The sequence below is a fragment of the Helianthus annuus genome, chromosome 16 (genome assembly GCF_002127325.2).
Source record: "Helianthus annuus cultivar XRQ/B chromosome 16, HanXRQr2.0-SUNRISE, whole genome shotgun sequence".
In the NCBI taxonomy this organism is placed as follows: Eukaryota; Viridiplantae; Streptophyta; class Magnoliopsida; order Asterales; family Asteraceae; genus Helianthus; species Helianthus annuus.
Window position 1 is genome coordinate 42625533 of NC_035448.2, and position 14306 is coordinate 42639838.

Sequence of the window (14306 nt, forward strand, 5' to 3'; positions counted from 1 at the left end):
CCAATGCATCTCTCACACACCGTTGTCATTTGTGGCGTGTAGGATTTTTTTGGCGTGTAGTTAAAAACAAAAACTCCCTGGCGTTTTATTGGTTTTTTAGATCTGCCGAGATGAATTAATCGTTTTTGTGTTACAAAGTAAATATCTTGGCGTTTATGGCGTTCCCAAATTCATTATAATCGAATAATAATTCAAACATTGCATTTTTTGGCGTGTTCTTGTTTTTTTTTTTTTTTTTTTGTAGATCTGGCCAGTTGAAATTAATCCTTTTTGTCTTATAAAAGTAAACATCTTGACGTCCATGGCGTTCTCAAATTCATTATATACCTTTAATAATTCAAACATTACATTTTTTTGGCGTTTTTATAGATCTGTCCAATTGAATTAATCCCTTATGTCTTATAAAAGTAAATATCTTGGCATTTCATAAACTTTCAGTTACTGTTTGTTCACCTCTATCTGTTAAATCCGCAACACGTTTCATGATTAAGTTTTGGCGTTTTGTGTTAATGGCGTTTCATCTGAAAGTGACTGATGTGTATGGCTTGTAGGTTAAGGCGGGAATTTTGAATGATGTTTTGCTCATTAGTTTGACGTTTTGTTTTAGAGAGTAGTAAAAAGACCCTTTTACCCTTAATGAAGCACGTCCAAGTAATAAAGTTGATGTTATTTACGAAAACGCCATCGTGCCATTCTAATCCATAGATTGTTTTGATCCAACGAATGAGCGGCGTTCTCACGGTTTTCACACTTTTAGGCATTTTCCCTAAATCCTGTCCCTATATATAGGGTAAGGTTCATTTAAGAACCACTTTATTGTGAGAACCGCGAGAACCAATGTGGACACAACAAAAAAACCTAACCCCCCCCCACCCGCCACCCGCCACCCCAAAAACCTAAACCCCCCACCCCCCCCCCCCCCAAAAAAAAACCCCACCCAAGCTAAATGCTAAAAACTAAACCCCCAAAAAAAACCTATAAAAATCGAAAAAAACACATAATTTTTTTTAATATTTTATACTTATAAATCGCTACTTTTAGTAGCCAAAAAAAAAAATTCTTTTTATGTGTTTTTAGCTATTTTTAGGTATTTTCGGTTGTGTTCACATTGGTTCTCGCGGTTCTCGCAAAAGGTGGTTCCTAACGGACCCTTCTCATATATATATATATATATATATATATACATATATATATATATATACATATATATATATATATATATAATATATATATATATATATATACATATATATATATATATATATATATAAAGGGTGGAATTCGGTTACAAAGTCCATTTTTCTTACAAAGTGTACAAAATCATAAAATACCATAATTCCAACCGTAAAACACACTCAAAACTCACAAATAACAGAGTGAAGATCACTAAAACACAATATCCAAACCCTAACAGTCCATGAAAACTTCAAACACACCATCGTAGAACTATGAATATAAAACACAATATGATAATCAACATAAAACACACTAATGTTAGTCATTCGACAATCAAGGCCTTATCATACAAAACACAACACAAAACCTACAAATATGACGTTTTAGTAATCTTTACTTTGTTATTTGCGGTTTTTGAGTGTGTTTTATGGTTGACATTATGGTGTTTTATGACTTTTTACACTTTGTAGGAAAAATTGACTTTGTAGCCAACTCTCGCTATATATATATATATATATATATATATATATATATATATATATATATATATATATATATATATATATATATATATATATATATATATAGGGGGCCGCTAGAATGAGAACCACCTCGAGTTGTAAGAACCGCGAGAACTACTTGATCCGGGGCGAGGTGGACCAATTTTTTTTCAAAAACGTAGATGCATGTATTATAAACACACTCGTAAAAAAAATTTAAAAAAAAAATGCCGTTCGTGTAGTTTTTTACACCACAAGTTTCTGGTTTACGAGTTCCGTAGACCAATTTTTTTTCAAAAACGTAGGTGCATGTATTATAAACACACTCGTAAAAAAAATTTTTAAAAAAATGCCGTGCGTGTAGTTTTTTATACCACAAACTTGTGGTGTAAAAAACTACACGAACGGCATTTTTTTTTAATTTTTTTTACGCATGTGTTTATAATACATGCATCTACGTTTTTGAAAAAAAATTTGGTCCACCTCGCCCCGTACGGTGTGGTTCTCGCGGTTCTTACAACTCGAGGTGGTTCTCATTCAAGCGGTCCCCTATATATATATATATATATATGTATGTGTATATATATATATAGGGTCAGGATTTAGAGAAAACGGTGGGAAGTGTGAGAACGGTGAGAATGCTTATGGATCGTCCGATCAAAACAATCTATGGACTAGATTGGCGCGGTGGCGTTTTCGTAAATAACACGAATTCTATTAAGTGGACGCGCTTCATTAAGGGTAAAAGGATCTTTACACTTCTATACCAAACGTCAAACTAATGAATAAAACGCCAATATGGGCCAAAACACATCCCTATATAAACAAAACATCTCAGACATAAAAACACACTCCCCGAACCTGAAACGCCATATTTTCTACTATATACCATTCATCTTACAAACGCCAAAATCGCCAAAACATCAAACACACCTACTCAAAAATGCCATATTTTACTATATACCAATCATCTTAGAAAACACCAAAACACTCAAACATCAAAGATTCCAAAAAATCGATGTTTCTTTCAGATACACTATTTCCTCAGTAAAACGCCAAAAAAGGTAAAGAATTCGTTTCTTGTATATTCAATATTGTTCTACGCGAAGTTTCAGAGAATGCATTCTTCCCTGAGGTGTTGTGACTCAAATAACATTTTGCTGCATGAGATGGACAGATCATAAACAAAAAGATGTCGGTGTCAGACTTATATCATTTGTTGTGTTTTGTTATTGATGAATATTATAATGGCATGAAGAGACGAACGACAGTGATGAGTGGTTTGAAGATACATATTCAAACAAAAAAATCACGTCATTTTGTCTTTCCAAACGGCCACAAAAATATAAGCATGACAAAGCCAAACCGCCAGTGAGCATGTTCCAAAGAAGAAAGAGACTGATGACAGTGAAAATTTGGAAGATGAATTGTTTCTATTTTTAATTTTTTTAAATTTCTTTTTCTGTTGTTTGTTATGCATTTTTCAACTAAGAATAAAAAATACATTATATTAATAAAACGCCAAACAGTCATAATGATTGTGAAACGCCATAATGCAGTAAAACGCCAAAAGTAATTTGGAGAAGTATTATTAAAAGCTAAAAATGAAAAAAAGGCCAAAAACTACTTAAAGCCATTAAAAAACGCCAAACTTGGAAGATGGAACGTCAATGAACATGCAAAAAGCTGAACAAAAACAGTAAAAATACACACAGTTGATGTCTGTCGTTATGGACATGCAAAAACCTATTAAAACTATTAGTATAGAATAAGCAGGGTATCGAACCAAGGGAGGATTGTGGAAAGTGTATTATGCCAAGTATTGATTAACAACTACGAAAACAATAAACTATCGATTTGATTTTGATTGATTGATTGTTAATACGAAAAAGAAATAAGATTGTATTCAATAAGAGAAGGAATGTTTCCTCCGGAATTCAGGTTTTGCAGTTAACTTCAATTATGTGTTTAATCGAACACTTACATAGACATAAGTGGACTAACCTAATCAATTAATTGTGATAACCAAAGACTAAGTACTCCAGTCAATACATAACGGGAGGTTATCTAGTGGTTACCATGTCACACCCTGGCTTTTGCGGAAGCGTGGGTTTATTTGGTGTGACTTCTTAATACCATAGCACAATCATATCAATGCTATATGAAATTTAAAACACATGATAGTCACCCATTCATAAAGTTTTAAAAGTTACCCCAACAACATTGTTTTAAAAGTCGATACACATAAAACAAAATACAACCATGACATAATTAAAAACATGTTCATACGACACAACAAAAGACTTAACTAGAAATATGGTTTAAGACTTGTAACCCGTCCAGGCAAGGGTCACACTTCCTAAACCTGGATGACCTCATTATTCCCTACGCAGCTTGACACGATTGCATACTTCGCCAGATCCACTAATTTCCTGAAATACATGTAGTTTGAAAAATCAACAAAAAGTTGAGCGAGTTCATGTAAAAGTGAGTATGTATAAACCTTTAATGTATGAATAAAAGTCCCTGGTATGTAGCAATAAGGAAAAAGAGATCACCAATGGGTTGCAAAGCCACTGGTATGTGTGAGAAAGTGCAGGAAAACTCAAACCTAGCAAATTTGTTACCGGGCTTCGGCGGTAAGACACAGTCACCTCTATGGGCCGCCCCGGCCTCACGGGTGTGGGCTCGCTACACCCAAATAGATCTATCACTCTTGTGTCCCTCGGTCCTAACAACGAGGATTAATGGCCTTAAGTGTTGTACCCACCCCTCACATGATCTAGTAGTAAACCCTCCCTACGCTAACCATACCATGTAAATAAATGTTTGTAATAATTGTCGCATGTATTTCACCCCCCAAGTATAAAAGTGAAAACAGTAAAGAGAAAAGGGGGACATGAACTCACAGAAGTGCGTATCCTGTAACGTCAATCCCAAACTCGATCTGCTGCGTGACGACCTACACGTACTAATGTCTATTAGACGAACAGGCCGTGCCTTGGCTTAGGGTTTAGTGTTTTGAGTTGCGTTAATTTGATATTATACTTGTTAAAATAATAATAATAATTATTTTAACTTAACTTTTGTATTTAGGAAAATAGTTAGGTAACTATTTCGTATTCAAACTTCTTAATTATTTTGAAAGTGTATTTCCTTCCCAAGGATGGGGGTTTTTATACATGTACACTTGTAATTTCCGAAAAATATATTTCAAGTCCCACTTAGAAAAATATATTTTAATCACTTGTCTAAAACATCTTAATTCCAAAATATATATATTTTTTCCCAAAAATATTATATTTTACTTCATAGACTTTCCAAAATAATATTTTAATAAAAATATACGTATGAGAGTATTTATCTGAAATATACATAAGTGACGTTTTAGCGCTTCGTAATACAACAATACTTGCGTAACTTAAATATTTATTTTGTGAGAGTTTTGGGTATTATTTTGGAGTTGTAATATCATAGTATATAGTAGTTATATTATTTTTACACTAAAAATAATATAACTAGTTCACATAATAAACAAATAATCACACAAGAGTTTTAGTATAAAATATATATATTCTAAATATATATTTATCCAATTTTATTTACAAAAATCAACCTCCGGCACTTAGTATTTTTGTAATAAAAATCACGGCGAAGTTTATTTTGAAAACCAAGTTAAAAATATATTTGTAAACACTTGTTAGAAAAATATTTCTAAGTGTTGGAATTCAAGAAAAATTTTGCCAGGGTTTCCTTTGTAAATGGAGGTGTCCATGCTTACTAGCATATCATTTTCTTTTGTAAAATCATTCAAACAATTATCAATCATCAACTTACAATCTCTAACTACCAAACTTGACAAAAGTGAGCATAAACCATAAACTTATGAACTTGAAAAATTTATAAAAATATGTAGTAACCTACTAGCATACTTAGTAAGTCTTGTTACCTTTAAAAATGTGATTGGTTCTTTAAAAACTTTATTTTTAAAGAGTTTGTATTTTCACAACTTCTAGTCATAATTTCTAAAAATATTTCCTTGTGAAATTTTCTTGTCACACAAGTGTTTCTACACTTGTTTATCCACTAAAAATATGTTAAGTTTGTGTAAGATCCAAGTTTTGACAAAACTCATACTTTTCGCTTGGTTCTTTCGAAAAACCACTCATGGATCTATAGATCTACAAGCTTACAACCTACTTTGATCTTTATTTTTTAAGAAAACACTCATTTAATCAAGTTCATAGTTTATGTGTGGATGATTCCATCATCCACAACATTTCTAACTTTCACATCTTGCTAGTTCATGTCTTTAAACATGATCTAGCAAGTCTATATGATGTACCATATCATTTTATCTAGTAAACAACAATCAACAAACATAACAACACAAGAATAACATGATTTCATCATTACTTTAACCATACTTCGTCACTAGTTAGTTTATGTTCCAAGACTTTGATTATGTTCTTTAGAGTTCTTGAGATTTCACCATTCTTTTTACTATTAACCATCAAAAATATGAAGAAGATGAAGATCTAAGACGCTTACTACTAGCACAAGGCTAGGGGAGTTCAAGAGTATAAAAGTGGTGGTTAAAAGAAAACGAGAGCGGTCCTTGAGCTTCCGAACACACCAAGCTTACTTGTATGATCACTAACACCTTTGGATGCCTTTAGATTGCTTGGAAAAGCTTGAATGAAGATGATGGTGGGTGTGGTTGGGGTCGGCCGAACACAAGGAAGAGGAGAGGAGAAGGGTGTTGTTTGTTTGATGCTTGGGAATGTGATGAGCTCAAGACCTTGAGGTTTCTTATATAAATCAAGTTTCATCTTTAACCACCATGTAACATGTTCTTTATCCACCAACATCAACCAATAAAATAATGAAAAGATCATGGGGGTGTCCCCACTTCCCATAACCGGTTCGAAGGAGGGGGGGGGTTATGGGGTTGGTTTTCAATTGATGGTTACTAGTTTAGTTAGTGATCTAGTTAAGTAACAAGTGTTTAGTTAATGGTTATGGTGTGTTATATAATATAAAGTGTGTTAGGGTGTTCGGGGACCCTAACTAGCTCAGAAAAATAAAAACAACGTGTTTGGCAATATTTTTATGTTCCGCGTAAAGTCCGGTTGTTCGGTTGGGTGTTGTCCCGTTAAAGTGCTAAATTAATCCAGAAAGTGTCTTTTATATTACTTTTAGTGACACATTTAATTCCCAACACTTTAGAAAGTATCTAGGACTAGTTTGTCAAATTTTTGCACTTTTCTAGCATTGTTAAATGCTGAATTTTGAGTATTAAGTGCAGAATTCTGCATTTAAAGTGTGTTTTAGGCACTTCCAGGCACTATAACTATCACCTAGTGACGCAGTTTTATGGTCCTCACTTCCCTACACTCCTTACTAGTGTAGTATTTTATTTCTGGCTCATACTGGCCTCAAAAACATTGTTTGTCTAGGTGCTGGCATTGTCAGCATGTTTTCTGGGTTATCCGTTTAGTGTGCTAACTGTGGTTTGTGCATTAAGTTTGTCACTAATGTTTGTGTGTAATGAATGTAGTGACAGTATAAAATGGGATGCATATGTATGTATGTATGTAACAGAAAACAGAAAGCAGTGTGTTCACAGTTGTAATCAAGCACAGCCATTAAGCATAAATTAAATATTAATTAAGTGTACGTATACCTGTAAATGTAAATGTGAGGGTTGTCACATTCTTCCCCCGTTAAGAAAATTTCGTCCCAAAATTTTAGGTTCTGCTTCTAGTTGCAGGGGTCTTGGGAAATAAATGGGGGTATTTCTCTTTCATACGATCCTCACGTTCCCACGTGAATTCTGGGCCATGTCTTGCATTCCATCGAACTTTGACGAGCTTGACACTACTCCTGCGTGTCTTGTTAATCTTCCAATCAGTAACCTCTACTAGTTCTTCGACAAAGTGGAGTGTTTCGTCAATATGAACTTCGTCGGCAGGAATGACAACTGTTTCTTGAGTTGGACTCTTTTTCAGGTTTGATACATGGAATGTATCATGAACGCCATTGAGTTCAGCAGGTAAGTCCAATTTGTATGCTACAAGCCCAATCCTTTGCAGGATTCTGAATGGGCTAATGTAACGTGGATTCAACTTTCCACGCTTTCCAAAGCGTGCCACACCCTTCCAGGGTGAAACCTTCAATAATACCATATCTCCTACCTCAAATTCCAGAGGTTTCCTTCTTCGGTCCGCATAACACTTTTGTCGATCGTGAGCCGCCTTGATGCGTTCTCGGATCTGTGCAATCTTGTCTGTCGTCTCCTAGACCAATTCCGGACCAACTAATTGTCTATCACCTGCGTCAGCCCAGCAAATCGGTGATCGACATTTGCGTCCATAAAGAGCTTCGAACGGTGCGGCTTGAATACTTGCATGATAACTGTTATTGTATGAAAATTCGACCAATGGTAGGTGAGTGTCCCAACTTCCACCTAAATCCATTACGCAAGCTCGCAGCATGTCTTCTAATGTCTGAATCGTTTGTTCACTCTGTCCATCAGTTTGCGGGTGAAATGCTGTATTTAGATTCAGCTGAGATCCGAATGCTTCTTGAAAGGATTGCCAAATCCTTGACACAAATCTTCCATCCCTATCAAAGATGATTGAGAGAAGCACTCCATGTCGTGCAACGATCTCTTTCATGTATATCTCAGCAAGTATACTCGTGTTATCTTTTTCCCTGATGGGCAGGAAGTGCGCAGATTTCGTTAGCCGGTCTATTATTACCCAAATAGTATCGTGATCTTTGGGCGTTCTTGGCAATTTTGTTACGAAATCCATTGAAATCTATTCCCATTTCCATTTGGGTATTTCAGGTTGCTGTAAAAGACCTAAAGGCTTCTGGTATTCGGCTTTCACTTTGGCGCAAGTTAAACATTTACCAACGTATACCGCAACATCGCCTTTCATCCTTGGCCACCAATAGAAATCCTTAAGATCTTGGTACATCTTATCTGCACCTGGATGAATCGAGTATCGCGACTTGTGAGCCTCATCGAAAATAACCTTTCTCAATCCACCAAACAGAGGAACCCAAATTTGTTTCATGAAGCATAAAGTTCCTTCCTCATTTGGTACCAACTGCTTCTCCATTCCACGGAGATACTCGTCCTCAATATTCCTTTCTTTGAGAGCTTCTCTCTGCACGGCACGAATGCGCAATGAGAGGTCTGTCTGGACAATCATTTCCAAAGCCCTAACCCTTATGGGCTTGATCCTTTCTTTCCGACTTAGGGCATCGGCGACCACATTCGCCTTCCCTGGATGATACTTGATCTCATAATCGTAGTCGTTCAACAGTTCAACCTAGCGGCTTTGCCTTATGTTAAGCTCCTTCTGGTCAAATATGTGCTGCAAGCTCTTGTGGTCAGTAAAGATTGTACATCGCGTGCCATACAAATAATGTCGCCAGATCTTCAACGCAAATACCACCGCGCCTAATTCCAAATCATGCGTGGTGTAGTTTTTCTCGTGAACCTTCAATTGGCGAGAAGCGTATACTATAACCGTCTGACGCTGCATTAGCACGCAACCTAAAACTTGACGCGAGGCGTCACAATATACCACGAAATAGTCCGTTCCTTCGGGTAGTGATAAGATCGGTGCGTCACAAAGTTTGTTCTTCAACAACAGAAACGCTTCTTCTTGTTTGTCTCCCCAATCAAACTTCTTGTCTTTCTGCGTAAGGGAAGTCAAAGGTTGAGCGATTTTTGAGAAATCCTCAATGAACCTTCGATAATACCCAGCCAAACCTAAGACCTGTCGAATCTCGGTTGGCGTCTTTGGAGTCTCCCAATTCTTTATTGCTTCGATCTTTGTGGGATCCACATGAATTCCATTTCCATTAACCACATGTCTAAGAAATTGGCTTTCGCGTAACCAGAACTTGCACTTCGAGAACTTGGCATACAACTTCTCCTTTTTAAGTAGCTCCAAGATGGCTCTTAAATGCTGTTCGTGCTCATCATTCGTCTTCGAGTAGATCAAAATATCATCGATGAACACAATCACAAACTTGTCGAGGTACGGTTTACAAACTCTGTTCATCAAATTCATAAAAACGGCTGGTGCGTTTGTCAACCTAAACGGCATCACCAGAAACTCGTAATGTCCATATCTAGTTCTAAAAGCAGTCTTGGGAATACTTTCCTCTTGTATTCGCAACTGATGATAACCTGATCGCAAATCGATCTTTGAGTAGTAACTTGAACCTTGCAGCTGATCGAATAGATCATCAATTCTCGGCAGAGGATATCTATTTTTGATAGTCAACTTGTTCAGTTCTCGGTAGCCAATACACATACGAAAACTACCATCCTTCTTCTTGACAAACAAAACTGGAGCTCCCCAAGGTGAGAAGCTTGGTCTGATGAATCCCTTGTCTAACAACTCTTGAAGTCGGTGGGGAGCCTTAGCCACAGGCGCGGCGCCTGGAACTAAGTCAATGTGAAACTCGACTTGTCTTTGTGGCGGTAATCCTGGCAAGTCTTCTGGAAAGACTTCAGGATATTCCTTTACGACTGGAATGTCTTCGATCTTTGTCTCAACAACTTCTTTATCCACGATGTGTGCCAAGAAGGCAACACATCCCTTCTGTAAACACTTTCTAGCTTTCAGACAACTGATGATTCTCAGAGGCGTATCGCGCTTCTCCCCATGAACTACGATCGTCTCTCCGTCTTCTATTAGGATGCGAATGGTCTTCTCGTGACAAACAATCTCGGCTTTGTTGCTTGTAAACCAATCCATCCCTACTACTACATCGAAACTTCCCAACTCGACTGGTAGTAGATCCAAAGTGAACTCGCATTCTCCTAGCTCAATTACACATCCTTGGACAACTTCATTCGCCCCAACTAGCTTTCCATTAGCCAGTTCAATTGAGTACGGACTATCTAACTTACTAGCGGTTAATCCAAGCATGTTCTTAAATTCTGACGATACGAAACTATAATCGGCACCAGTATCAAACAGAACAGATGCAAAGCGTTGGTTTATAGGGAACGTACTAGTGACAACGTTTGGATCCTGGCGCGCTTCCCTTGCGCCTATGTTGAATACTCTCCCACGGGCTTGATTCAGCTTTGGGCATTCCCTCTTAAAGTGCCCAACATCCCCACAATTAAAACATCCCGGTCCTCGACCATTTCCATTCCCATTTCCACCTTGAGTGTTGTTTTGGTTGCGATTTCCATTCCCAGCTTGATTCGCAACGTTTCCACGGTTTTCATTTCCGCCATTTCCTCCTTGTTGGCGGTTTCCATTACCATTCCCATTACCTCAATTACCAACACGCCCAGCACCAGTTCCGACCCAACACGTATCCTTCGTGTGGCCGTTCTTTCCACATGACTCGCATTTTCTCAGTCTGCACGGACCAGAATGATGGCGCTGGCACGTATCACACTTGGGCAGAGTACCCATGTGACCCTTTCCTTTGTTTTCGACACCGGTTGTGGCTCTGGCCGGTGTGCTTGTCTCACCCTTCTTGTTCACATTACTGGTACCTTGCTTGAAGTTGGAAAATTTCCGCTTATTTTCACAAGATGACTCCACATGAGTCTCTTTCTTCTTCGGTTCAGTAACCGAAAACTTGTTCAATCGAATAGCTTCCTCAGTAAATGCCACACTGAGATTAATGGCTTCCGTGATCGTTGCAGGCTTGGACGTGGTAACCATGCTCATGATCTGAGGTGCCAATCCCCAGATAAAGCGCTCAATACGTTTAAACTCGGGCGTGACCATGTACGGCACTACATGGGACAAATCATGAAATCTCTGAACATATTCCGCAATCTTAGGACCTTCCATTCTTAGGTGCCAGAACTCAGTCTCTAGCTTCTGTATTTCAGCACGTGAGCAGTACTTCCTTCTCATGAGCTCCTTCAGCTCATTCCAGGTTAACACATAAGCAGCAACTTCTCCTAAAGTTTGCACTTGCAGATTCGACCATGATAGGGCACCATCCAGAAACAGCCCTGAGATGTAGGTCACTTGTTGCTCAGGTGCACACTTGCTCATCCTTAGGACAGAGTCTGTCTTTTTAGCCCACCTAACAAACGCAACAGCACCTCCAGTGCCGTCGAAATTTACGGGCTTGCAGTCGAGGAATCGCTTGTAGGTGCACCCTGCACATACGTTAGAATTTACAAATGGTATTAGCGGCCATGCTATAAATATCCAAATGTATTGTAATATATCTCAAACGATTTAACATTACCATTGGGTGGATTGTTATTGTCGTTGTTGTTCGAGATATTTCCGCTTGTCTCTGCATCAGAAGCTGCATACTGGGCTATAGCCGCGGCGATTATCCCTTGGAGTTCCGCCTCAGTAGTGGGCATGTGCGGGTCACGTCGTGGCGACATCTTCTAAAAGATGTTTATGTAGGTCATGTCATAGTAAGTAAATAATATGCGTACGTAATAACATTCATCAATCACATAACATCACATGTTATAAAATTAAAACATATAATTCAACAAAGCATGTAGTGAGAACGTTGCCATTGAGCTTCATTAATCACAACCACAATACTGTTTTACATGTTTAATAGTACATCACATATCAAAATAAGATCACGGGGCTACATTACCCCCAAAAATACAAATCTGTCTACACATATCATATACAAAAAGTGTGATCTCTCAAAAGTCTTCGTAAACTGGCTTAATCGCGACTTTCTCACCAAAATGATCGACCTGCATCAAACCAAAAATACCTATGCTGATGGCGGAGGAGGAAGAGGAAAATGAGAGAAAAGCAAGCGACGCATGTGCAACCAGTCCTCCTCTAAGGCACGACAGATGCGCAGCAAATATGCAATCTGCTGCTCAGAAGTCAAGAAACAAACGTCTGAATCAGGGGAAAGCGGACGTGGAGTGTGCGGTGCTGCAAAGGGGGTTTGACAGTGACAAGGCGGACGTGGAGCTCTCTCCAACTCCTGAATACGACGGCTCAGGGCGTCCTGCTGCAGCTGCAGCGACGCAAGTATATCCTTCGTAGTGTACCCCACATGAAATGGGTGGTACGGGTCAGACAATGGCATAACATGGGGCGTAGTCCACAAAAATGGCTCGCTCGATGGTATGAAAGGTGGTGCAACATGAGGAAACTATGACAGAAACGGAAAAGGTGATGACAGTACAGGTGGAACTGAAACAGGCGGCTGCCTCGATGAACCCTCTCCAGGACGAGGTGGGGGTATGTCCTGGAGGAGCGTAATGGGAAGATCGGTGCGATGAACATCAGTGGTGTGTGGGTGAAACAATGGAATATCAGTGGGTGCAGAAACAGGTGCTATTGGAGGAGTGACAGGTAGCACAAACGGTGGGTAATCGTCATCATCATCGATCCACCCGTTGCGGGTGTCAGCATAACGAGGATCTATGTGAGCGGCGAAAGGTGCACGGTCAACCAATACCGGCACGGGATCAGGTATAGGTGCATCAATAACAGGATCATCCACCACTGGTGGAGCAACAACGGGAAGATCAACAATGGGTGGTGCAAGAGCTGGTGCATCATCAAGAACAGGGTCGTGCTCTGGTGCAGGATCAGGAGCAACAACTGGCTCGGGGGCCATGACAGGCTTAGGGTCAACAAGGTCCATGTCAAAATCGGCAGGGATGTCAAACAACGGATCAATAGGAGCTACGGGCGCCTCTAAGGGCTTGTCCATGTGAATAAACTCGATGTCCTGGTCAGGATCGAAATCAGGGGGAAAACTGGATCAAAATCGTCATCGACCTCATGGTCAAACTCAAACTCGTGTGACGGACCAGGTGCAGCTGACATCGCCACGTCAGGGTCGGCGTCAGGGGAGTGATGCTGCACACCCTGGTCGTGCAGGGACGCGGATGCCATAGACTCCAACGAGTCTGGGACAGGTGAACCAAAAGGGGCCTCCTCTACAGGGGCCTCAGCAACAGGAAGGACAACATCAACATCGATCGGGGCCCCGCCCTCATAGTCGTCCTCAGGCGGACCCTCCTCGAACAGATCAATGTCGTCATCAGATACGACATCGAGTGGCGCATCCACCACGGGGAAAGCAGCAAGCGGAATGGGAGCAGGGATCACCGCAAGAGGTAGATCCCCAGCAGGAATGCCATCAGCAGGCTGTATCTGAACTCCGATGTCTGGCAGAGCGAACGGCTGGAAATCATCGTCATCTGTACTCGTGGTGTCTGACGTGTATACGTCTCCCTCTGATGGTACCTCATCGTCTGACACAACTGCCATAGGGTCCACTGTGTCCGATACTCCTGTGTCGGAAGAAGAAACCACGGTGTCTGTAACATAACCACACATATGCACAAATATCAACATGAAATCAAATAAACATGTAAGTCACAATTAAGCAAACAAGTAATCCTCCTAGTCTCCCTAGACTACCCTCCCAGCCTCTCAGACTGAACTTCCTAGTCTCTCAAACTAACCCCCTGGTCTCTAAGACCAACCTCCCAGTCTCTAAGACTAAACCTCCCTAATCTCTAAGATTGAACCCTTCAGTCTCTAAGACTGAACCTCCCTCAGCCTCTAAGACTGAACCTCCCTAGCCTCTAAGGCTGAACCTCCCCAGCCTCTAAGG

At 39.6% G+C, this 14306-nt stretch overlaps 1 protein-coding gene across 1 annotated transcript; it reads right to left on the minus strand.

Annotated features, from left to right (window-relative positions):
- Positions 1 to 12827: 12827 nt before the first annotated feature.
- On the minus strand, positions 12828 to 14026 carry LOC110898012 (BCL-6 corepressor-like protein 1). Its single transcript, XM_022144751.1, has 2 exons — positions 13463 to 14026; positions 12828 to 13412 (listed from the first exon to the last, which is right to left on the minus strand). The coding sequence occupies exons 1-2, from the start codon at positions 14024 to 14026 to the stop codon at positions 12828 to 12830; spliced, it is 1149 nt and encodes a 382-aa protein (XP_022000443.1).
- Positions 14027 to 14306: the final 280 nt, after the last annotated feature.